General features: G+C 48.2%; 1 protein-coding gene across 4 annotated transcripts in view; it reads left to right on the top strand.

Moving 5' to 3' along the window:
- The window catches only part of DAPK2 (death associated protein kinase 2), a 143,012-nt gene that overhangs the window by 68,779 nt on the left and 49,819 nt on the right, over positions 1 to 24,414 (top strand). For 3 of the 4 annotated variants that reach the window (XM_058294324.1, XM_023591194.3, XM_058294323.2), the window contains exons 3-4: positions 7,864 to 8,085; positions 18,622 to 18,760. In XM_058294324.1, the coding sequence (XP_058150307.1) occupies positions 7,864 to 8,085; positions 18,622 to 18,760 (361 nt within the window). The remainder of the gene's footprint in view (positions 1 to 7,863; positions 8,086 to 18,621; positions 18,761 to 24,414) is intronic. The other variant, XM_071214237.1, reaches the window with a different exon arrangement.

The following is a 24,414-nucleotide window of genomic DNA, read 5'->3' as shown; positions in this document are numbered from 1 at the left end:
TGGACCTATGGGCTTATGCATCAAAATGTGCATGAACTTTAAAACATTGCAAAAAGTAACATACCTAAGCTCAACTTGGCTCTGCTCGATGATTCCTTCCTTTCTGAGCTTTTAGGAACACTTTTTCCTGTCAAAAAAAGAACAAAAAGAGAGAGAGAGAAGACCAGAGGAAGGAAGTTAGTCTGCAGGGCCAGAGGATTAAATGGGCTAACCTATGAACACAGATGCCATCAGGCCAGCAAAGGGCAGACACCCATGACTTTGTGGCCTGGGGCCATTTGTGGGCCGGAGTTCAGCTCACACGAGACTTCTGGTTCCTGACACTCATCCTGCAGGTGTTCCTTATCTCTCTCACTTTGAGTTTGACTTGGTCAGAATGATTCTTGAAAGACTAGATAATAATTTTGAGAAAGATCGGTGTGTTCTGTTTCTCTGTTGTTTTCACTTCCAGTTTGAAACTGCTTTAGGGTCGTCTAAGAAAGAATATGCTTCCATACTTCTCAAACTGTGTTCCCTTGAGTGCCTGGGGTCCCACGAAACCCCCTTAGGCACCGTGGGGGTGAGGGTGGGGAGTGGGTAAGACTCTGAGTGCTTCCTCCCAAAAGGAAACTCTTCTTTTATTTGTTTTACTTATCTGGCTTCCGTGTGAGATTTCATTTGAGACAGGGCTCCACATCTCAGATAAATTACAAAATGCATTGTCTAGACTAGAAAGACAGCAGCAGTGTGGTCGGGAGTGGCTGGGGGGGTCAGGATGGTCTGTTAGGCTCAGTAGGTGGGAGAGAAGGTCGTGGAGCAGCCCTGGGCCCTCTTCTGCTCACCGGCTCTTGTGCTGATGCTTCTATTTGTCCACTCCGGATGCTCCGCTCGTTCGCGGCGCGTTGACGTTGCTGTTGCTCCCGGCGTGCTTTTCAGGCCTTGTTTTGCCCACCGAGTTCCCACCACGTCGCCCACCAGCTTTTGGTAAATTTTTGCTACTTTCCTCCTCTCTCTGGCTGCTTCCTGCTCTGACTTCTGATAACTTTAGGTTTCTTAACTCTACTTCTGACTTCCTGGATATTTGGTCTCTCGCTTGTCCTGACCTGGGGTAACAGGGTGTCTCGAGGTGTTTTCTGCCCTTCTGAACCTGGGGACCCTGCTTTTCTGCCACAGTCCTCCCCACACTGTCTATTTTTGAGGGTGGTTCATTGGGGCCAAATCAGGTTCAAGAATACTCTGAGATTGGGAACATGGAGCCTAGGATCTAGTTATACTTTCCCAGTGAATGTAACTAAATAATGACAGTTCATATTCATGGCGAAATTATAGTTTACACAGTGCTGTCGCATACTTATTTCCATTCCCATTACAACCTGGTGAGATTGGGAAATTCTTATGTCAGTGATATACACAAGGAAACTGAGGCTCAGAGTTTCTGTGATATGCTAGGGGCAGCAGAGCTGGAAATAGAACCTGGGTCTTTTGACTGTTAATCCTAGGCTTGGGAACAGGAGATCAAAATACAAATAACAAATAACAAAGTTGGTTGCTGAGGCAGTGAGAGTACAGGACAGGCATGGCTAGAGGAGAGATGTTGGGAAGAGGTGGGAGATATGGAGCAGGCTCAGCCCACGGGGGCCTGGAAGTTGAGCGTGGCCAGGCAGGGAAGTGAGGAGGGGGCTTGGTGGCGCCATCCCTAGACATGCTGCCACCTTGGGATCTGGATGTGGTTCCTGCTGTCTGTAGATTTGTGCTGCTCCTGCCTTTGGGACGTGTTAGCTGAAGGTCCTGTTTGCTCATCTGCTGAGCTGCACCTAGGGCAGCCTTGACCGAAAGTGTCTAAGCATTATCCCTGCCCTGTGGCCTGAAAATTTGCAGGGTAATTCCAGAGGAATTGTGGCTCATTGTTCTCCAGAGTGGGAAGAGGAACTGCAGGGACCGCTGTGGGGGGAGCAGCCCTCTGCCTTGGACTGCTTTCCACCCGACACCTTTCACCTCACGTGGCATCTTGATCCCTGGGTTTAGGATTATGTGCAGCTCTGCGCCCACCTTGATCAACTGGTGGCTTTGGGGGTTACTGAAACTCTGAACATGGACATGTCCACACATGGACAATTTAGTGTTGACTGAGAGAGGAAATGAGTTAGGCCCACTCTGTTCACATTCCTACAAAGCTTTTTAGCAGCTGGGTCTCTGGTGGTTGACACGACGAGTCATACCACAGAGGCCGGGGGAGGGTGAGCAGTGGGAGGGGTCTGCCCCCGTGCAGGCCACCAGGGGTACTTTGTTTTTTGAGAATTTAAAAGCAATAATACCATCAAATAAAAATCTTTCCTTATCAGCGGCACCAGGAATCTGTGTTTCTTTTTATTTCGTCATCTTGTTGTGTCAGCTTTCCGTGTGTGTGGTGCCATTCTTGGGCAGGCTGTACTTTCTTTCGCGCTGGGTGGCTCTCCTTACGGGGTGCACTCCTTGTGCGTGGGGCTCCCCTATGTGGGGGACACCCCTGCGTGGCAGGGCACTCCTTGCACAACATTAGCACTGTGCATGGGCCAGCTCCACACGGGTCAAGGATGCCCGGGGTTTGAACCGCAGACCTCCCATGTGGTAGGCAGATGCCCTAACTACTGGGCCAAGTCCGCTTCCCTTCCATGAAGCTTAGAAGCTGGTGTTGGAGGTATTTTTGAGCACTGGGAAGCTTCTTTTTGTCTGATTACTAAGCAGAGAACAGGAGAGCCCCCTTGGGTTGCCACCTGGTCCTGCCTGGAATGAGGCCCATCTGCTAGTGACAGTGACCACTGTGCAGCTGGGCCTGTCCTCCCTGGGGGGCCTAGAGAAAGGGGTGCTGAGCCTCTGCCTGGGGAGAGGGGTATGTTCCTGGCATAATTGCAGGAAAGCACATTAGCATTAGCAGGGAAGGTAATTTCTGTGTCGCCGTTTATTGTCTCTCGCTAAACCCTCCTGGGTGACTTTTCCAAGCCTGCCTTAGGCTCAGAGTTCCTGCCTGCCCTCGCCTCCTGCCTTTTTGCCACAGTGAATGGCAAAGTCCTTCCTCACACATTAGCTCGTGGTTTCCCCAACAGCTCTGTGAGGTGGGCAGGGGCAGGTTTTATCATCCCCATTTGTGAAGAAGGGAGACAGAGACCCGGGGAGTTGAACAGGCTGCCCAGGGTCACAACTGGTTGGTGGCAGAGCTTTGACCAGCACCCAGGTCTCCTGAGCCCCCGAACAGAGATAGGAATTTGGAGAGTGAAGGGAAAGTCTTCATTTCTGTTCAAAGTTGTTGCAGACTCTTTGGGGCTTTCTGAGAAGAGGCAAAGATGAGACCTCATGTAACAGGTGGAGAAACACAAACAGAGAAGGCAGTTTCTTGCCCAAGCCCACAAAGCATCGACGGCAGAACCAGGACTCCTAGCCCTTTGCTGAATTAGACCATGGATTAGCTACTGACAGCTGCTGGGGTGTGCAGGTCAGGGAGAGGGATTTGCATATGTGCAAAAATATTCCAGCATCCCATAATTCTTGTATTAGTGCTGACAGTGACCTCCATTAAAAGTTAGATGGCAGGGAGTGGATGTGGCTCAAGCAGTTGAGCAGCTGCTTCCCACATGGGAGGTCCCAGGTTTGGTTCCTGGTACCTCCTGAAAAAACAAAAAAAACGAACAACAAGCAAACAAATGAAGAAATCAACTCAGCGGAGCTGATGTAGCTCGGTAGTTGAGCCCCGGCCTCCCATATACAAGGTGTCAGGTTCAATCCCCAGCTCCCGTACCTGAAAAAAAAAAAGTTGGATGGGTTCCCTCTGCCCCCTTCTGGATGATGCCCTGAGAGGCTCTGTCCTAATCTAGAAGAACCCTCCCTGCTCACCCACCGCTCCTGTAGTTTAGATGAGCAGCTTCTGCACCATGGGGCTGGAACTTCCGGCTGCCGAGCCTTCGCAGTGGACAGACAAGAGCCCATCACCATTGCTGCCTTCAGATCTGCTAGCCCCCCCCATAGGTACAATGGAGACACCTCAGCACCAGCTTGTGTGCAGCTGCTCTGAGTCCAGTGGCCAGGGAGTATCTGACTACCAGCTCCCACTCCTGTTATCCCCCAGAGCCCAGGTAATCATCTATCTTGATTTGCAAATTAATATCACAGCAGTTCTGATGCTGACCCATTGAGCAAACATGTGCTGGTGGGAGAAGCAACCTCTCCCTTTTTGTTCCCTTTCACTCCATTCCTTAACGTGTCAGACCAAAAAACTAAGGGGGAGCGTAACAGTGAAAAGAACAGAGAATAGGTGATATGGGAAACAGCGGTGTCGTTTCCTCACTGTGAAAAAGGGGATAATCAGAGCTGCTCTAAGTCAGGGGCTCTCAGCCCTGGCTGTACATCAGAATCTCCTGGGGGGGGGGGGGGGCGGGCTTTTAAATATCCTGGTGCCCAGGCTGCACCCCACACCCTGGAAATCAGAATCTCTGGGGAGCGGAACCCAGGCACTAATAGTTTTCAAAGTTTCCCACAAGGTGGAGAACCACTGCTGTAAGGATGGCAAGAGTTGTCTAAGTGCTTAGAATGCTGATATTCCCACGTCTGTCTATGCATTGGAATCACCTGGGGAGCTTTTAAAATGAAACTGACTCTCTGGTCACACATTCCAGACCATTTAAATTAGTGTCTGGGTGCTTCTTTCTTGGTCTTCACATGAGCCATAAGCTAATAACAGTCATAATAGCTATCATTTATTGATGTTAACTATGAGCTGAAACAACAAATAGTTCCGTCTTCACAGTTCCCTAGTGAGGAATTTTGTAGATGGGGAACCTGATGCAGAGCAGGTAAGGACTTGCCCAAGGTGACAACCTGAGTCCCTGAGGCCGGGCCTGCCTGACCGCTGCCCAAAGCCGCTCAGCCTGGGGCCTGGCCCTGTGGGGGGTGGTGTTCTCCAGCCTGTCAGTAACAGCTCAGGGAAAGGGGGGAGACCAACGGGCTCTTGGCTCTTGCTGAGGCTGCCGGTAGTGCCTTGTGTTAAGGCCCCTTGCCCCTGGAGAGAGGAGAGATGAACACTGGTGCCTGGACTTTGGCTCCCTCTTGCTCCCAAAATACCTCCTTTTGGCAGGAGGAAGATGGAGCACAGTAGGCCTGACCCCCAGTCACCTCTCACTGCCACCGCTGCTCTGACCAAGCGAAACTCAGGCAGGGAAAACAAACACTCATATGCTTTTTGAGAGTTTGAGGAATTTTTCAGATGTGATATGTAAAAATGCCTCTGTTTCCTGCATAAGACCAGGGGGAAGCTGTCATGGTGACCTGAAACACTTAGCGCTGCTTTACAAAAATGCCTTTTCCTTTTTTCTAAGTCTAAATGTAGTCAACAGAGTGTGGTGCTGGGAGGTTTGGGTGCCAAACCAACCCCTCAGCTCCCCCTCCACCTCTATGCTCTGTGAGCTTAAACAGCTCACTTAAAATCCTTAAGGTTTGGTTTCCCCCTTGGGCAAGTCCAGGGAGGTAGCCCAGTCTACTCTAAGGGCTGCTGCGAAAGGCCGTGACTCCGAAATGCCATGTCCACATGAGCAGCCCTCTGAGGGGTCAGAGAGAAGGGCGTGGCCGTCCTAATGCCGAGACGCATGGGCAGCTGGGACTGGAGGCTTTGTTAGGTGTCTGCTGTCACCCATGAAGGGACCCAGTGTCCCTGAGGCTCGAGTGGCTCCAAGTGACCAGCTGTGTTCGAGAGCGCGCTGCACGTGTTCACGCAGGCTTTGGGAGGACTGGCTTCGCTCCACCTGCGTCAGACCCTAATGTGTTCATAGCACAGAGCCTAAATAGCTGAAACTTTATAGAGTTAGAAGACAATGTAATATAAATTTGGATCCAAAAGCCTTCTCTGCCCTGCCCCCAGAGACCTCTCCCTCCCCAGAGCTCCACCTGTATCTGTTTTCCTACCTTCGTCCCTGCCCCTTATTGCTCAGCACACAGCCTGGCACAGAGAAGATGCTCTGGCAGTGTTGAGGGAATGGACGGATGAGGGGATGAAGAGACACATGAATATGTGTTTGGTGACATCACTAAGGTGGCTGCCATAGAATGCTATTTATTCCTTGCTTGCTTGACCTGACTTTTTTTCTTGTTATTGTCACTGGGTTTATTTTGAAGCCTAACTCACTGAGGATTATTCTAATAATGGAGTGGTCCTGATGCAAGGCTATTTTCCGAGGCTGAGGCAAATATCCAGAGTATCTTGCTTTGTGTAACTCTTACCTCTTGGCTACTTAGAGAGTACATTCTTGGTCTGGAGCCTGGTGTCTCCTTTATTAAGCTAAATCATAAAACCTTCTGACTTCTGTCTCAAGCAGTAGATATTTTGGGTGACAAGAAAACAGGGAGCACCACAATAAGCTCCCACTTCCTACCTACTGTAGAAGCTTGATATTATTTATGAGTTCCAAAAATAGATATTGGATTATGTTTATGAACTGGTCTGTTTCTCTGGGCATATTCAATTGTATTATCTTCAGAGGTTTCATTTTTACTTGATTAAATTTTTATTAGGGCTTTGATTTGGCCACATCAGTAGCAGAGGAGTTAGTTGGAGTTTTGAGCTGGAGCCTAGGGAAGTAAACACAGAGGAGAAGAACACAGAGGAATAGAGATTAGTGGTTGCCTAGGACTAGGGGGATGAGAAGTTAGGGGTGAAAATGTTCCAAAATTGATTGCGATCTTGCATACACAACTCTGTGAATATAATAAAGCCTTTGAATTGTACACTTTAAATGGGTAATTTGTATGGTATGTGACTTAAATCCCAATAAAGCTGTTAAACAAACAAACTAAAAAGCATGGGGCTGTGGTGGGAGAGGAGTGGGAGGACCTCCAGGAGGGATGGGCACGGGGCAGTCCCCAGGCACTCAGGCTCCTGCTGATGGCTGAACTGAGATGCTGAAGCAGAAGGTTGCCCACTGCCCTTCCCTGTGGGGTGGACTGTCCCCAGGGCACTCAGGGAAGGTGGCTCAGGGCTGACTGCACTCAGACGTGGATGCCATTTCCTGGTTGCTAACTTGGACCCAGACCTGAAGAATTTCCAGGCCCAGCCCTGGGGGCCAGACTCGACTCCTATAACTATCTTAGAGGCTTTGTGGTCTGGGCAACTGGCCTTGCCATTAACTCTGTGATGACCTTAGGCCTGTCACCTGACTTCTCCTCACCACGCCGTGGTCACCGTCAGCCCTCCCCCTTGATGAACAACCACTGTTGTAAGGTTACCCACTTCCAGCCTGCAAACCAGAATTCCCCAACTGGCATAGCTGCTGGCCACGTCTTCACATTAGGATCACCGCCATCACATCAGTCCTATTGTTTAGCTACTTGGCTCAGGTCAGGTAATTGAGATTTTATTTTGGGGGAAGAGGGGTGGGAGCAGAGGTGTGAATATGAGAATACAGAGGTGTTTTGCCCCCCTCACAATTATAAATTGCGATGAATGCAATGTGTGGTATTTTGGTCATGCAATCTTTTTTTTTTTAATCCTCTCTTTATACACTGTAAGCATATGGATATTCTATGAGTTCATCTGTTGGATATTAAACTTGGGTTCTAGCTGAGGCCTTAGAGCAATGCAGCTGTGTCCTGATCAAATCAGTTAATGCTCAGGGTCTCAGTGTTCACATCTGTACACTGGGGGTGATGTTACTAAAACTCATTCCTAGTGGAAGGTAAAGGATCAGTATGAACAGAAGGGAAGCCCAGCACCTCGCCCGCCTCCCTGCATGGGGATGCTGGCCAGTGGCACATTCTTCTGCTCCGGAAGCATGACTGAATTAGCGTGGCCTGATGGCTGCCGGCTGGGTCATTCCCCTGCTGGCCACAGTACCCCCCTAATTGTGTGGGTCTGTGTCCCCACAGCGGCCAGTTTGCTATTGTGAAGAAGTGCCGGGAAAAGAGCACAGGGCTCGAGTTCGCCGCCAAGTTCATCAAGAAGCGGCAGAGCCCGGCCAGCCGGCGGGGCGTGAGCCGAGAGGAGATTGAGCGGGAGGTGAGCATCCTGCGGCAGGTGCTGCACCCCAACGTCATCGCGCTGCACGACGTCTACGAGAACCGCACCGACGTGGTGCTCATCCTCGAGCTGTGAGTGGGGTGCCCGGGAGTGGGAGGGAGAGCTGGGGCAGGCAGGACAGGGAAGTTCCAGCCCTCTGCCTCAGAGGGGCAGCAGCCAGGCCAGAGCTCAGCCCGGAGATGACAGCAGTGTGGGCAGTCTCCCTCTGCCTCGGTTTCCCCCATTCCTCCTCCAAAGGTGGGCCAAAGGAGGGGCAAGTCTTGGTCTGGCTTTTATTGGACCCTGGGAGTCAAAAGGAAGACATGCCTGGTGCTGGGGTCATTTCCTGAAGTGTGAGAGGTTGAGAGAGGGGCAGTTGAGGGGAGACGGTGGGGAGAGGTAAACATGGGAAGGGGGCGCGGGCAGCTACCATGGAAAAGGGAAGAGAAAACATACTCTGGACTCCATAGAGCCCTTCTCCTGCCCTTTCCTGAGAAAACTCTGCATCAGTGCTTCTGGCACCTTTATTACTATAATACTAGCTCTTACTTGGTGGCAAGGGAAGTGCCCACCAGCGCGGAGAGGTGGCCGAGGATTCCCTGTGCTAGGTGCACTGCTTCCTCTACCTTACGGAATCCTCGCAATATCCTGCCACATGCAGACTCTTATCCCCATTTTACAGATGTGCACACTGAGAGGCCAAGCCACTTACAAGGGTGTATGGCCTGGAGGTGGCAGAGCCAGGACTTGCATCCACACAGCCTGTGCAGATGCATGAGGCGAGATGGCCTTGTGCTGGGCCAGCAGGAGAAGATTTGACAGCCTTTGGTGGGATTCAAATAGATGACACCAAGACTCCAGGGGCTGCTTGGCCCCCCTGGCCCACCTCCTGGAGGCCTCTCCCAGGAATGGAGGTGGAGCTCTGGCAGACAACAGGGCCCGATTCTGTGGCACAAGTCACAGTGGCTGTGTCGAGTCAAGCAGCAAGACCCCATGTTGGGAATATATTCTGGGCCACCTAAGCACATGCATGTGCACCAGTGAACAGAGGAGTGGTGGCTTTGCCTCAGTACTCCCTGACTTTGTGACCTTGGACACTTCACTTCACCCCCTTGAAGCTTCAGATCACATCTGTAGACCAGGCAGCTCCCCTTACCTGCCTAAAGGTGGGGTGGACCACCTGACATCTGGGATCATTTTAAATGAGAACAATGCTCTGCTGTTGCCAGGATATAGACTTAGGTAGCAGATAGGCATTTGCATAATTTTGCATTTGATTCCTTAATTACTCATCTCAATGTTTAAATGCCTAGAATCACCAGTACAGTCCCCTTCTCTAACTCCCAGGATCCTCCATGTTTCTACCAAGACCTCTCAGCCAGCTGGATCAGAGAGAAGCCTGGTGGGGTTTCCCAGGTGTGGCATGCCCCAAGTCTGAGGGCCAGCGGTTGGCATGCTGATTCCCAGCAGAGAGATAAGCCCACCTTCATTGGGAAGGTCAGGCCACTTATTTAAAAGTCTATTATTTTAAAACTTAACAGCAACTGAAAAGAAATTAAATACAAAATCCTACAACCCAAACACGGCTATTTATGTTTTTCTGTGGTCCCTCCCAATCTTTATCTATTTGTATGCAATCTTCATACTTATATAGTTTCCTGCTCTACTTTTTCCTTATTAACATAATTTCATCAATAGCTTTCTCTCTCTTTTTACTCCCTGTATCATGTTTCACTGAATTGCATACCGGTATATTTTTGTTTGTGGACATTTGGTTTTTATTTTCCAGTTTTTTACAATTACAAATTTTCCTGCTATAAAACAGCTTTCTTCCCAGAATTTTACCATTTTTTTGGAATGAATTCTTTATGAAATCCTCAGGAGTGGAACAACTCGGTCAAAGGTTGACATTTTTAGAGCTCTTGATTGCTTTACTTTCAAAAGACATCTAAGTAGGGATACTAGCTGGTGTTGGCTAACCAGTACCACCCGTGACATAGAAGTGTTTCTATTTGCCTGCAGCCCTACAAGCCCTGAGTTGCTTGTTTTAGAACATTTTCCATTTATTGACCTTTATAGTTATAAAACATTTTGTAATTTATTGGGTATTTCTTTAATTGCTGGGGAGATTGCCTACTTCTCCTTGTTTGTAGAACTTCAGGAGCAGTGCGCCTGCTCTTGAGATAGTCCTGTTTCTCCCAAGAGAGCCCCCTTCTTGTGAGCTGAGACTCACCATCATAGCACCAGTTATCCCACGGGTGCTCTTGTGACCTGCGTGGGCTGCTGTGCTTGTTGAGGTCTGTCTGTTCTTGGTTCTCCATCCCCTCCTTTACTTCCAAGTTGTCTCATTGCTCTCAGGATGCCTGTCTGTGGAGTGCTAGGGAGTTATGAGCTAGAAAAGCACTGCCAAGCTTGATAGATGGTGCCTAACCCATCCGTGACCAAGGTTTCAAAGGGAGGATCTCACAGGAGAGAAGTTCATGGACTTTTGTGCATGGACTTTGTGTTAGTCAGGGTTCTCTAGGGAAACAGGATCAACAGGAGATATCTGTCAATAGTATGAGATTTGTAAGATTCTCTCACATGACCATGGGGATGTCCAAGTCCAGGTTCCACAGGCAGGCTGCAAACCAGAGGCTCCGTTTAAAGTCCAACGAAGGTCCTTGAGTTTCCGGGAGATGTTGGCTGTCCAAAGACCAGCTGGGAAATTCTCTCTGAATCACTTTCCTTTTTAAGGCATTCAACTGATTGGATAAAAAGTCACTCGTTGCTGAGTTGCTGACAGCCATCTCCCTGGTTGATCGTAGATGTAATGAGCCATCTATGCAGTAAACTCACTGATGACTAAAGTCCATAAATGTCCTTGTATTATAACTAGCCCAGTGCTTTGCTTGACCAAAACAAATGGGCACAATTACCTGGCCGAGATGACGCATTAGCCTAACCATCACGGACTTGGTGACTCCTTTTGGGCTGAGCCTTTGGCCTCCTTGTTCCCACTGTGCCCTAATAGGTTCATCAGTTTTCCTCATAGCTGAATCTGGGTATTAGTGTCCACCTGCTCGGTTGAAAATGACAGGTCTTATGAATGCGTCTACCCTGATCCTGTGCCCATCTCAGCTGATGTTGTCTGATGCAGGGGCTTGCTCCTACTTTCTGTTAAAGTGGCCAGTACTGGGAGGACCTGCCCAGCCCTGATTTAAGTTCCTTCCAGCCATTATTACCCCTCCTGTGACCACCTTAGCAGCATCTACTTCTGGTCATGGCTGATGAGAAGAGGGTTCCCCATACTAGTTGATGTCTGTATGAGGGAAAGAGTGTTTTCAAAATCTCAACAAATTAACTCATGCCCCATGTAGAGCCCTGAAAAAAATAAAGCTGCTTCCCAGGCAGCCTTTAAACCCGCTTTGTTCTGTCTACCCTGGGAGGATTGAGCAGGCCTCCCCTCCCAGGACGTTGTGGGGCCTCCTCCAAGCCAGTGGAAAGCAATACCCTGGCGGTTGCATACCAGAGAATGGCCTGGCAGAGAGCTCCAGGGTGGCAACGATGCTTCCCAGTTCCCCGAATTGAGCCCAGCTTCCCGGACGTCAGCAAACCCGGCAGCACCCTACCCCCACTGTGGCACGCACAGGTTGGTTGACTATCTATTTCCAGAAGAGTTCTGCAAAGCTGATTCCAGCAGGCAGCACCAAGCCACAGGGATGAAGGAGGCAAAGTTTAGATTAGCAGGAAGGGGACTGACCCTGAGGATCCTGGGAGAAGAGGGGAAGCCAGGCAATTAAGTGTTCTTTGTTTTTATCTTTAAGCTAAGGAGGTTTGGGATGTGAGAGGAAAGAAATTTGAAAGGAGACTAGGAATGATTCCAGGGCACAGAGGTCTTTGGACTGAAAAGCCCAAACAAAAGCCAGGCTCCTTGGCTGGGCTCTGGAAATAGGCAACTGGGCATTGATGTGAGTGCCCCTCCACCCCATCTTTCCGAGTCTCTGCGGGAGTTTCTCAGGGCCAAAGTGGCTGTTTCCTTCTCCATCCCCAGGAAACAGTGCCTCCTCCGGGTCTCCTGCCTGGACCACACCTTCCAACAGAAAGGCTGATTCCTGCCACCCAAAGTCCTCATCCATCCCAGGCCATCACGTCCTGTGGCTTTGGTTGACAGGAGACATCCACATTATAATAATAATCACTTATATTTATTCAGCATTTCATTTAAGGTAGAGGTGGTAGGATTATTATCTTAGAGAGGTTGAGAGATCTACCTCTGCTTACAGCCTCACAGGACCTGGCAGGAACTGGGAGTATAAAAAGCAAGGGCTCACCTACATGTATGTATCTATGTGTCTATAACTATCTGTGCATCTGCATATCTTTATCTATCATCTATCTATATGCTATCAAATTCAGACTGCAACACTCTTTAGCTATTATTACGACCACCACCCTGCTTCTATTTCAATTAAAATAAGAAAATAACACCAAAAAAACTCACAAAAAACAAACAAGTATAGGGCTAGGTTCTGTGTATTTCATAGGAGCACTATGGATTTGAAATTTTACAAAGGACTCCAGACAGCTAGATCAAGTGCAAATATCAAGGCTTTACTCTCTATACAATAAGAATATACTATGTCATGTTGAGATTTTAAATGTTTTTCTTAGAAAGTTCTCTCGTTTGTCCTTTTATTCACCGAACTTCTTTCTTGCACTAGGTGGAAGCAAAGATGATCTAGTCTGGGGGGAGAGACAGTCAGATCCTGACCACCCCGTGTGATGAGGGCATGGGTGCAGCTGAGGGCCTCCCAGTGCTTGGGTGACTTTGAGGCTTTATTTTTTTTGCACCAGCAACTCAGGCTTTGTAATGTGGAGAGAGCACAGGGAGAAGAACACGTGATGGACTGGGCCGAGATCTGGGGCTAAACACCAATTCTGCCTCTTATCTTGAACAAGTCACTCACTCTCTTGGGGCCTCAGTCTCCTCCTCTGAAAAATGGGGACAGTAGTTCCAATATGCCTATAAGGGTAAATGTTAGGCTCAAGTGAGAAAATGTTAGGATAGCATGTTGCAAGTGTGGCACACTCTAAAGAAACTCTTCATCAAGCCATGCTGCCTCCTCTGACCACGATATGGTGCATGATATGTATTTCAAGGGCTTTATCGAGGATTTCATAGCATTTGCCTAACATTTCTTCAAGGTTCCTCATCCCCATATCCCATGGCGATGAGACTCTTTCTCATTTATGTTTTACCAGAAGAAAAGTTGAGCCCTGGCCGGCCTACATGCCCCACCCCAAGGCCAAGGTTGAGTCTTAAGTTAGGGAAGGATTGGGACCCGTGCTTTGACCTGGGCCTGTGGGGCAAACTCAGGTTGCTTCTTTAGCAGCTGCAAGGGCACCCCAGGGAAAATAGCACAGCAGCCTCAGCCCACACCAAGGCTGCCACTTCAGGCCCACCCAACTCATTCTGAGTAGGGGGCACTGCAGCTGTAGCGGACAGCTCTCTCTCTTCAGCCATTCATCTTTGTCCTTTCCCCTTCTCTCTTTTTCCAAATATATACTCAGCACTTATCATGTGCCAGACCCTGGAAATAAAAAAGAATATCTAATTCACAGGCCCTGCCCTTGAGAAAGTTCCGTCACGGCAGAACCATATACTTTTTGACACTCATCCATCTGTTTAAGAGAAATGTTTTTATTTTTTATTTATATTATCAGGTGGCACTGGGAAACTGTTTCTTTTTTGTTCTGTCATCCTGCTGCGTCAGTTCTCCATGTGTGTGTAGTGCCACTCCTGAGCAGGCTGTGCTTTTTAAAAGGCTCTCCTTCCGGGGTGCACTCCTTGCACATGGGGCACCCCTACACGGGGGACATCCCTGTGTGGCACGGCACTCCTTGCACATGGCAGCTCTGTGCATGGGCCAGCTCATCACATGAGTCAGGAGGCCCTGGGTTTGAACCCTGGACCTTCCATATAGTAGGCAGACACTCTATCAGTTGAGCCACGTCCGCTTCCCATAAGGGAAACGTTTTTAACCCCACTTAACAGATGAAGAAAAGACAGGCCAAGAGTGACTTGCTAGTGAGTGGCAGAGCCAGTGTTCCCACGCAGGTCTCACCTCCAAGGCCTAACACCACACTCTCCCCCTGCTTGTCCCATCTCATGCCTTTGCTTGTGCTGTTCCGCTGCTGTCCTGTCTGTCCCCACCCCCTTGCTTCATCCTTGAAGGCCTTACTTAGGTCCTACTGCGCCCCCAACACCTTCCCAGCCCCACAGGCCCGTGCTAACCACAGGAGCAAACAGACAATAATGCCAGGGGTGGGAGCCCCTACTGCTGGGGCACTTTCTGTGTGCCAGGCACTGTGCCAAGGGCTCAGTTGCTCTGTGATGCAGACACTCTTGTTACCCCCGTTTTACAGGCTTAGAGAGATTAAGACTACCTGCCCCAGATCACACATTAGTACATGGAGACAGCGCTGGACTGAGACCTGGGAGCCTGGATGCCAGGAGATTAACTGAGGGAAGTGCAGAGTTAGTTTTTTTAAAAATTAAATAAAAATTAACAGATAAATTTTATTGATACCTATTAATAAAGCATGCAATTCATCCAAAGTGTACAAGCAGTGGTATTTATTATAACCACATAGCTGTGCATTCATCACTTCAGTCATTAGAGCATTTACAATATTTCAATAATAATAATTGCAAACAAAAAACAAACAAAATTCTTTACCTCTCAATCTCTCTATGCAGTCACTTTTGACTTTTTATTAATGAGAGTTTCAAGCATATACAAAAGTAAAGAGAGTAATATAATGAGCCTCCATGTGCCCTCACCTAGCTTCAAGTTATCAACCTTTTGCCTACCCTGTTTTATATAAAACTCTGATTCCCCCACCCCAACCCACCCCAACCCTGACTATTTTTGTTTGCTGGGATTTTAAAACATGTCCTGGACATAGTGTCATTTCACTTGTAGATAATTTAGTATGCATCTCTAACTGGTGGCAAGTTTTAAAAAATGTGACCACTGTGCATTTATTACACCTAATGACAGAATTAACCAGTCAGGCCTTGGGTCCACCAGAGCTGCCTGCTATCCAGTCCATAGTCATATTTCCCCGATGGACTTGTTATCTTTCTGTAGTTGTTTTATTTGAATTAGGAACCAAATAAGCTTCACACACTGTATTTGGTTATTTTGTCCCTTACAACTCTCTTATTCTGTAACAGTTCCCCTTTCACTTCTTCTTCTTTTTTTTTTTTTTTTTAATGCCAATGATTTATTGGAGGAACTGGGTTATTTGTCCTGTCAATTGTCTCACCATCTGGATTTGGATGATTCCTTCCTCACTGTGTTCTTTTTTTTTTTTTTTTAATTTATTTATTTCTCTTCCTCTCCGTCCCCCTCAGTTGTCCGCTCACTGTGTCCATTCACTGTGTGTTCTTCTGTGACTGCTTCTATCCTTCAGCGGCACCGGGAATCTGTGTTTCTTTTTGTTGTGTCATCTTGTTGTTTCAGCTCTCCATGTGTGCAGTGCCATTCCTGGGCAGGCTGAACTTTCTTTCGCGCTGGGCGGCTCTCCTTACAGGGTGCACTCCTTGCATGTGGGACTCCCTTATGTGGGGGACACCCCTGCGTGGCACGGTATTCCTTGCGCGCATCACCACTGCGCATGGGCCAGCTCCACACGTGTCAAGGAGGCCCGGGGTTTGAACCGCGAACCTCCCATGTGGTAGGCGAATGCCCTAACCACTGGGCCAAGTCCACTTCCCTCACTGTGTTCTTTAACATGTTCCTCTGTCCCTGTAATTCCTACAAACAAGTAGTTTTAGAGGAGATCTGTTTATATTGTTGTTATCAGAAAGAGACTACATATGCAATTTGAAATTTTCTAGTAGCTACATTGAATAAGAAGTAAAAATAAACAGGTCAGTTAATTTTAATAATTTTTATTTAACCCAATACTTACAAATATTATCATTCAACATATGAATATAAAATTATTAATGAAATAATTTACTTTTTTTCATACTACATCTTCAAAATCCAGTGTGTATTTTACATTTGCTGTACATCTCAACTCAAATACAAAGCAATAGATAAAGTGAAATACAGTCCTACCAAGACAATAAAGTTATATTTAATGGAAAATATTTTAAAACACTTCAGTTTTTAAGTTCAAATTAATTAAAATTAAATAAAATTCAGAATTCAGTTCCTTAGTCACACTAATCATATTTCAAGAGCTCAATAGCCACATGTGATGAGTGGCTGTTTTAGACCATTTCTGTCATTGTAGAAAGTTCTGTGGGATAGCACTGAGCTAGAGGCTTAGTTGGATTTGGGTTCAATTTTTAGGTCAGAACACATCATATGTGCTGCTGTGTACTTCCTACTGTACCCCATCATGTCTGGCTGTTCCACTTTTCATGATGCTAAGATTAATCAGTGGGGAAGTGGATGTGGCTCAATGGATAGACCACATGGGAGGCCCAGGGTTCAAACCCAGGGCCTCCTGACCTGTGTGGAGCTGGCCCATGTGTAGTGCTGATGTGCACAAGGAGTGCCCTGCCAGGCAGGGGTGACCCCCTTGTAGGGAAGCCCCATGTGCAAGGAGTGTGCCCTGAAAGGAGAGCCGCCCCCTGCGAAAAAAGCGCAGCCTGCCCAGGAGTGGCATCACGGAGAGCTGACGCAGCAGGATGATGCAACAAAGAGCACAGATTCCCGGGCCATTGATACGAATACAAGTGGACACAGAAGAACACACAGTGAATGGACACAGAACAGACAGCCGGGGCAGGGGTAAATAAATAAATAATAAATCTTTAAAATAATAAATAAATAAATAATAAATCTTTAAAAAAAAGGTTTTGATGCTCTTTATTTAGGATGGGCTAGGTTGCAGGAGATGATTCCCAGATCTGGAATGGGAGCCATTCTGGCCATGTTAGAATCATCTGGGGAGACTCAGTATGACATAGTGGTTGAGTTGTTCAGGTTTGCTTCCTGACATTACCACTTTCTAGCTGTGTGACCTTGGGCAAATCGCTTAAACTCTTTGAGCCTCCGTATCATCAATGGTAAAATGGGAAAATAATATTACTTACCTCATAGGATATTGCAATGATTGAATGAGATAATGTGCACAAAGCATACAGCTCAGTTTCTGGCACAGAATAAATGACCAATATTGAATAACTTAAATATTAACCATTATTATGTTGTTATGATTATAAAAATACAGTTTCCAAGACCTTACCACTGGAGAATCTAATTTCATCAGGTCTGTGAATTTTAACAAGTTCTCTAAGTAATTTCCAGGTTCTGGACCCTCTGGCCCAGATTCCCTTGTTGAGATCTTTCCCTGGGATGACCCTGGGTCTTTCCCAGCCCAGAGAAAGCACAGTGCTGACTGGGTGTACCAGCATCTGTCATCAGACAAACAAGCCCAGAGGGTTGCTGAATTTAGCAAATAAAAATCTCGTGTTTTATGGGTCCATCCTAAATCCCTCGGGGGATTCTTCTTACACTGTGGGTCTCCTTCCCTGTCACATCAACTAATCAACTCTAGGGTACAAGAGTGTGGAACGTGAGGACAAAAGTAGTACTCCAGCGTTTTTAAGGGATTGATACAATTAGTGGGATCTTATGCTTTAATTAGGGACCGTGCCTAGTTTCTCTTGAGCCTAGGCAGAGGCCATCTTTTCTAAAAATCAAAGAAAGGGAGCACTCTTGGTTTCCTAGGACTGCTGTAATGAAGTATCACAGACTGATGCCTTAAAACAACAGAAATTGCATCTCTCAGGTCGGGAGGCTAGGGGCCCCAAATCAGGGTGGTGGCAGGGTCACGCTCCCACCAAAGCCTTCGGGAAGAATCCTTTCTTGCCTCTCCCCAGCTTGTGGTGGTGGCTTGGCGTTCTTTGGCTTGTCCCTGCCTCCCTTCTGTCTCTGCCTCCGTCGTCACGTGGCTGTTTTCCTAGCATGTCTCCTCTGTGTCTCTGTGTCTGAATATCCTTCTCCTTTCTCATATAAAGATACGAGTCATGGGATCAGGGCCCACCTGAGCCAGTGTAACCTCATCTTAACCTGATTCCATCTGCAAAGACCCTATTTCCAATTGAGGCCACAGTCACAGGCTGGGGGTTTGGACTTGAACCTATCTTTTGGGGGGACACAATTCAACCCTGTAAGGGGCTTTAGGGGTCATTTTGCCCAGTCCGCTTATTTTGCAGGCGAGGGAACTGAGGCCTGGAGAGGGGAAGTGAGTTGCCCAAGGTCAGCTGCGCGGCTAGAGGGAGACCCAGGTCTGCAGGCTCCCGGCCCAGCATGTGTTCCTGTTTGCCGGTGCTCAGTCTTATTTCGGCCGTCTGCCACCTCAGTCATACCGGGTGTTGGTCACACCCAGGGTGGCTAGGGACCTGGGCTGAGAGTGTGATCCCCTAAGGATGATTCCTGGTCTTGTGAGCCAAAGGGGAGAACCCAGCAAATATAAACAGAGGCAGTCCCTGGTGCTGGCTGGAGAAAGCCCCAGAGATGGGCGAGGGGGATTGACACAGGATGGCCAGGGGTCGGGTTCAGGGGCCTCCTGACACACAGGGCTGACCGCGCTGGACCCTCCCTGCCGGTGTCTTGCAGAGTGTCTGGAGGAGAGCTCTTTGACTTCCTGGCCCAGAAGGAGTCGCTGAGTGAGGAGGAGGCCACCAGCTTCATTAAACAGATCCTGGACGGGGTGAACTACCTTCACGACAAAAAAATTGCTCACTTTGATCTCAAGGTCAGTGAGGGGGGTGAGGGAAAAGAGTCAGACTTTAGGAAGAAGGGGCCTGGTGTCTCGAGACATCACTGGTGGGAGGGGCCTGGGCCCACCTCATCCTCCTTGCTCATCTTACACCTGAAGACTCTGAGCTCCAGGGAAAGACCTGACACCTTGGAAAGTATCCACCTCCCGAGTCTCATTTCACTTACAGGCTTTCTGTGCACAGGGGTTGCCTCCAAGAAGCTTGCTAATCAGGCCACAGGTACCTTATCTCTTAGCTCTTTCAGGGAGCAGGTGGGTGTAATTTTTAAATAAGTAGATAATGACAGGAAACTAGAAGCCAAACATGCATCATAAGACTGAACTCCTTAGTGACGTGTTTGGAGGGGGACTGCTGAGGTTGGCTGGCTCTCCCTCCAGCATCCCCTGACCAGAGATTGTAAATCTTAGAGCTCAGGGACTGCTGATTGCCCTCCTTCACCCTGCCCCAAACTATGGCCATAAAACTGTTTCCAAGGGCTGCTGCTCATTTGTGGTAACTGGTACACAGGGCTGGGAAAGTTCACTGTGACCATAGAGGACTTCATAAAGCAAGAATGTGGTCAAAACAGAAGAGTCAGTTCCTTTAGTAAATGAACCTGTAACTGAGCATAGGCTGATGAGATTTTACAGACACCCAAAACATAAAGGTCCTCTAATCCAGTGTTATGAGAAACTTGTGTACCGTGGAGAAGACCCATGCATTTTTTTAACTCAGAAATTTCTGTTGTGTTTCAAGCACTGTGCTGGATGTCTGGGTAGTTGCTGCAGCTACAGATTCAACTGAGGCTCCATCTTTTCCAGGGAACATTGGGCAGGGACAGAGAAGACACAGCAACAGCTTTAAGAGTTTTAATAGAAACACAGGGGGCTGGGTTGCTCTAAGGAGGGGGCATGTCAGACTAGGATCTTAGGGAGGGCTTCCTGGAAGAGGTTCTCAAGGACAGGTAGGAGTTAGCAAAGGGGAAGGGCCTTCTAAAGAGAGAGCCCAGCAGGGCAGGTGGCCATGAACTTGCATGATGCATTCAGGGAGGTTCAGGCAAAGGTTTCATGTGCTGAACGGCTGGGAGAAAGGCAGGAGGCAGTCACGAGAGCATGGAGGGTGAACTTTACCCAGAGAGATATGGGCGGCCAGATGAGCAGGGCGGTGAGGTGAGCACATGTGTGTTTCAGAACATTCCCCAGCTAGCGGGGTGGATAGAATGGGGGCCCGCCGGGAGGCTAGTGCCGTAATGGGGTGAGACATGGTGAGCACTAGACTAATCTGAGGAGGGAGCAGAAGCTGATCTAGGGGCGAAGCGCCTCACTGGAGGTGGGAGACGCGGGAGACTGCAGAGTCCAGGATGACACACCCACGTTTCTGGCTCTGGGGACTGGCCCAGAGTGTATGGGCGGCCAAGGTGTCTCAGCGGCGGTGCCAGGGCATGGGCTGTTGCTGTGTGCAGGTCCCAGCCCCAGCTCTTACTCCGCCTGTGGGGTGTTGCACTGAGTCTCCTCAGCGGGGTCCCTCCTTCTTATCTCAGGGTTTTGAATTCCTCCAACAGAAGACGGGTAGAGTTTTACTCAGGTGCAGTGGGGTACGAGTCAGGGTCACCGGAGGAGGGCGTGGCCCGGGAGGCCCCTGGACGTCGGAGAGTGACACATGAAGCAGGAAACGGTCAGCCTGCATTGCACCGCGTCTCGTAACTGTAGGGACAATTAGCATGTTTTCCTGTGCCTTTGCTGGCTCCAGCCCAGCCCCAATGGGCTCCTTCGTCTTTCCTCCAGGAGGCCTGGTAGAGGTAGAAGGAGCTGCAGGTTGATTCTGCCTGGTTTGCTTCTGTATCAGCTCATTGTGCTGAGGTGGGTGCTCGCTTGGAGTTAACCAGGTGGAGGTTGGATCCTCATTCTACCATGTGCTAGGATATGACTGAACCTCCGTTTTTCATCTTTAATGAAAATAATAATGCCTACCCAGCAGGGCTGTTGTAAAGGTTGGGGTGAAGAAGCACTGAGGGCTGAATACCCAATAGGTGCTCAGTAATGGTAGCTGTTATGGTTTTTTCCCTTCCCAGAAGAGAGGAAAGGAAAACACAACTCTTGTTACAGTGTTTTGGGCGCTGGCAGGCTAGGAAAACAAACCCTGCTAGTGTAATTGTAAGTTGCCCAGCAGATTGCTGAGACTGGTTGCCAGGTGGAGCTGCTGGTGGGCTCTCGTGTCTGGCTCCTAGGCTGAGGCTGGACACTTTCCACGACCTGGAGAGAGGGTGGGTTTCCCCTGAACGCGTGTAGACTTAGGATACTGCCACCCCCCAGCCAGGGCCACGCATCCTTGAAGTTGTGTGGGCTGTGAGCCCTCCGAAGCCCCCACCCCTGGGTCCCTGCGTCCCTGGGCCCGGGCCCAGCTGGGCAACTTCAGGAAGTGGTGAGTAGCTGGAACTCAGAGGATTATTTCACGATGGGGCAGACATTTCCTGAAGCCAGAATATGGCTGTGCGTGCCCCTGCTTGGAACCTTCTGCCAGCTGGGGAGGTGATCACACAGAATATCCAGTCAGTAGCTTAGAAGTGGTCTCTTGGTTCCATGTTTCCCACCAAATAAAATCCATATCTTTATTCTTAATTTTTATTCTCCGTGAAGAGTCTCTGCTTTCTTCTCCTGCCTGCATTCTCTTAACTCCTCACCAAGCAAGTCAGGCTAGCCACGTTGCCCCACGAACAGGGGCACTACGTTGTCTCCACACCTCTTCCCATGACCCGCCTTCCCCATTCACCTTCCAGCTTGAAGGGGCAGGTGACTGAGGAGAGTCAGCTCTCTGGCGTGGAACATGGACAACCTCTCCTCAGGCCGTTGTTTGATTAGCCGCTCCTATGTCCAGGTATCGAGCTGGGGTGGGGAGGCTCAATCTCAGCCCTCGAGATGGTCCCGGCCTGTGGCCGAGAGCGGACAAAGGCACCGCAAATGTAAAAGACATGGTGCTGGTGCAGCGTTGGTGGTACATGGTGAGCATAGCTGCCTTCCAAAGAGACGGTGTTGGTGAAACAGATCGTGTCGTGCTCTTGCCTTAAAACCTGTGATAGACCCACCCTTGTTACCCATAGGAGAAATAACCCATTCTCAGCATGGCATGTAGACCTTTCTCGAACTGCCCTAACCCTGATTCTGGCCCCGTCATCCTCTCCCTACTTGGAAACACTAGCCCCAGGCAATGAGATGACGGTTCAAGCCAGTTCCCAGTCCAGGATGCTGCCCTTCCTTTTGTCTGCCCATGGATCTCTTGCTTGTCCTTTTGAGGCCCAGCAGAAATGCCTTTTTCTCTGGGGAGACTTTCTCATTCCTGTCCCCTCCCCAAAGCAGAACTAAGTACTAATTGCTTCTCTGCTTCTATCTGCAGAGAGCATTTATCACTATGAATTCCTTCCTGCTGCCTATGTCTAGCACAGGGCCTGGCATGTGATTCGTTGCTTGGTGAATGAATAGAATGAACGACTGCCCAAGTGCAGACCAAATGCTTGTGTGGATGCCCAAGGCCCTTTCACATCTATCCTGGAAAATGCAAAAGAGGTTGCAGGCAGATTTCAAGTCAATGAACATGAAATATGAGGGCTCATGAATATGAGGGCTCACTGCATGCCAGGGGGAGAGAGGCAGACATCAGTAGCATATGGTACCTGCTTCTGGGACCACCATCTCCTGGTGATCGCTGCAATGAGGATTGGTGGAGAGGCCACCTGAGATGGAAGCAAACCATGACTTCTGCCAAAAAAATGCCCACTTCCAAGGGGTGAGCCCTCTGCCTCAGCAGAGTGGGGACCATCCCGGTGCATGTGATAATGTACAACAGAAAGGCCTCTTGATGTGGGTAATGGGGTGATGAGGCTAGATGATGTTGCCCCATGTTTACACAGACGGAAGAGGACCTGGGGCTGGCTGTCCCCTCAGTACTGGTTAGTGCCTGGCATGCCTTCACACAGCCTTTTCCGGGATGGATCACCAGGAAATGGGGCTCAGTGCCACCCAGTAACCTCACCCTGATACGTGATCCCAACACAAATAAAAGCCTTGTAGAGGGTGTTTTTACATGGTTTTGTGTTTATTTTGGATCTGGGAGTTTCCCCTCTGCACATGGGTGTGTCTTCATCCCCCCTCCTCAACATCTCCACCCTAACCTGATCCAGCGTGAGAATCAGAAATGGAAGGTAGTCCTTGGGGCTGACTGGTATTTTAAGCAGAAAGAACAAATCATGAGAATTGAATGAAATTGTATGTGAGCCAGGAATCCAGAACTCTGGGGGTACTTTTTGATTTGTATGAATAGTGTTAAAAAAAGTGAATTCCTGGGCAAGATACTCCAAAAATTCACATTCCTCTAAACCCCAAGTAATCCTTTGAGCTGTTCTGGACTGGATGTTTGTGGTGTGACAGGGTCTGCTTGTCAAGTTTTCATAAGAATGATAGTGATAATACTTAAAATGTGTATGGTACTTTCTAGAACACAGGGTGCTTACACGTCTGTTCTCTCATTTGAACCTCACTACCACCCATTGAGGCATAAGGTAAGGCCACTCTTAACACCAGGCAGTTGAGATTCAGAGAAGTTAAGAAACTTGCCAAAGATCACACAGGTATTACATGACAGGGCTGGGATTTGAATTTAGCCAGGGAGGAAACACAAAGCAAAGCTGGGTGTCACCAGATTTTATTTTACCAGATTTTAACAGTCCACATTTCTTCCCTGAATCATACCTTTTACACACAGTTAATCCAAAGGTCTGTACTGTGCCATAAATTTACCCTTTACAGCTTATTTCTCCTCCTAACAAGCTATCCTTTAAATTTAAAAAGTAATTTGTATTTCATTGACTGCTATAGAATGTGCAAGTATTTGAAAAATAGAACTTAGAGGCATGAGACATTTTATGTTCTAAAACCTGGGTGGGTATAGGGAGCGGGTGTAGCTCAGTGGCTGAACACTTCTGCTTTCCATGTATGAGGTCCTAGGTTTCTTGACACCTCCTAAAAAATTTAAAAAAAATTTTTTTTTAAAGTATATTTGAGGAGCAGATGCAGCTCAAGTGGTTGAGCACCTGCTTCTCATATGAGGTCCTGGGTTCAATCTCTGGCACTTCCTGAAAAAAAAAAAACACAAAAACCTGGGGGCATGGAGTGGAGGTGAGACTTGGTAGAGATTTAACTGACAAAGTAGGTTAAGATGAGACTGTAAAGGTTCAGGGCTGGACCAAAGAGTTTGTGTAGGGGGTCACAGCCATGGAAGGCTTTATCCCTCAAAACTTTTTATTATGAAAACATTTCAAAACAGTCAAAGAAAATAGTAGAATATATGAATACCATTACACCCTTCCCCTAGAGTTCACATTTATTAACATTTGATCACATTTACTTCACCTTTTTCTTTCTTTAAAAGAGAAAAAAGATGTTTATATAAAAATGTGTGTGAATGTGTAAGGTGAAAGTAAGTTGTAGCCATCATGACACCCTACTCTAAAAACTTCAGTTTGCATCTGCCAAGATTGAGAACATCTCCTACCCGCCCCCCCCACAGTACCATTATCACACTTAAGAAAATTAACAGTAATTTATGGAAGACTTTTAATGGGTGGAGAGACATGGTCTGATTTCTGATGTAGAAAGAA

Source organism: Dasypus novemcinctus, chromosome 3, assembly GCF_030445035.2.
Source record: "Dasypus novemcinctus isolate mDasNov1 chromosome 3, mDasNov1.1.hap2, whole genome shotgun sequence".
Taxonomy (NCBI): Eukaryota; Metazoa; Chordata; class Mammalia; order Cingulata; family Dasypodidae; genus Dasypus; species Dasypus novemcinctus.
This window is presented reverse-complemented; position numbering and strand designations above follow the sequence as displayed.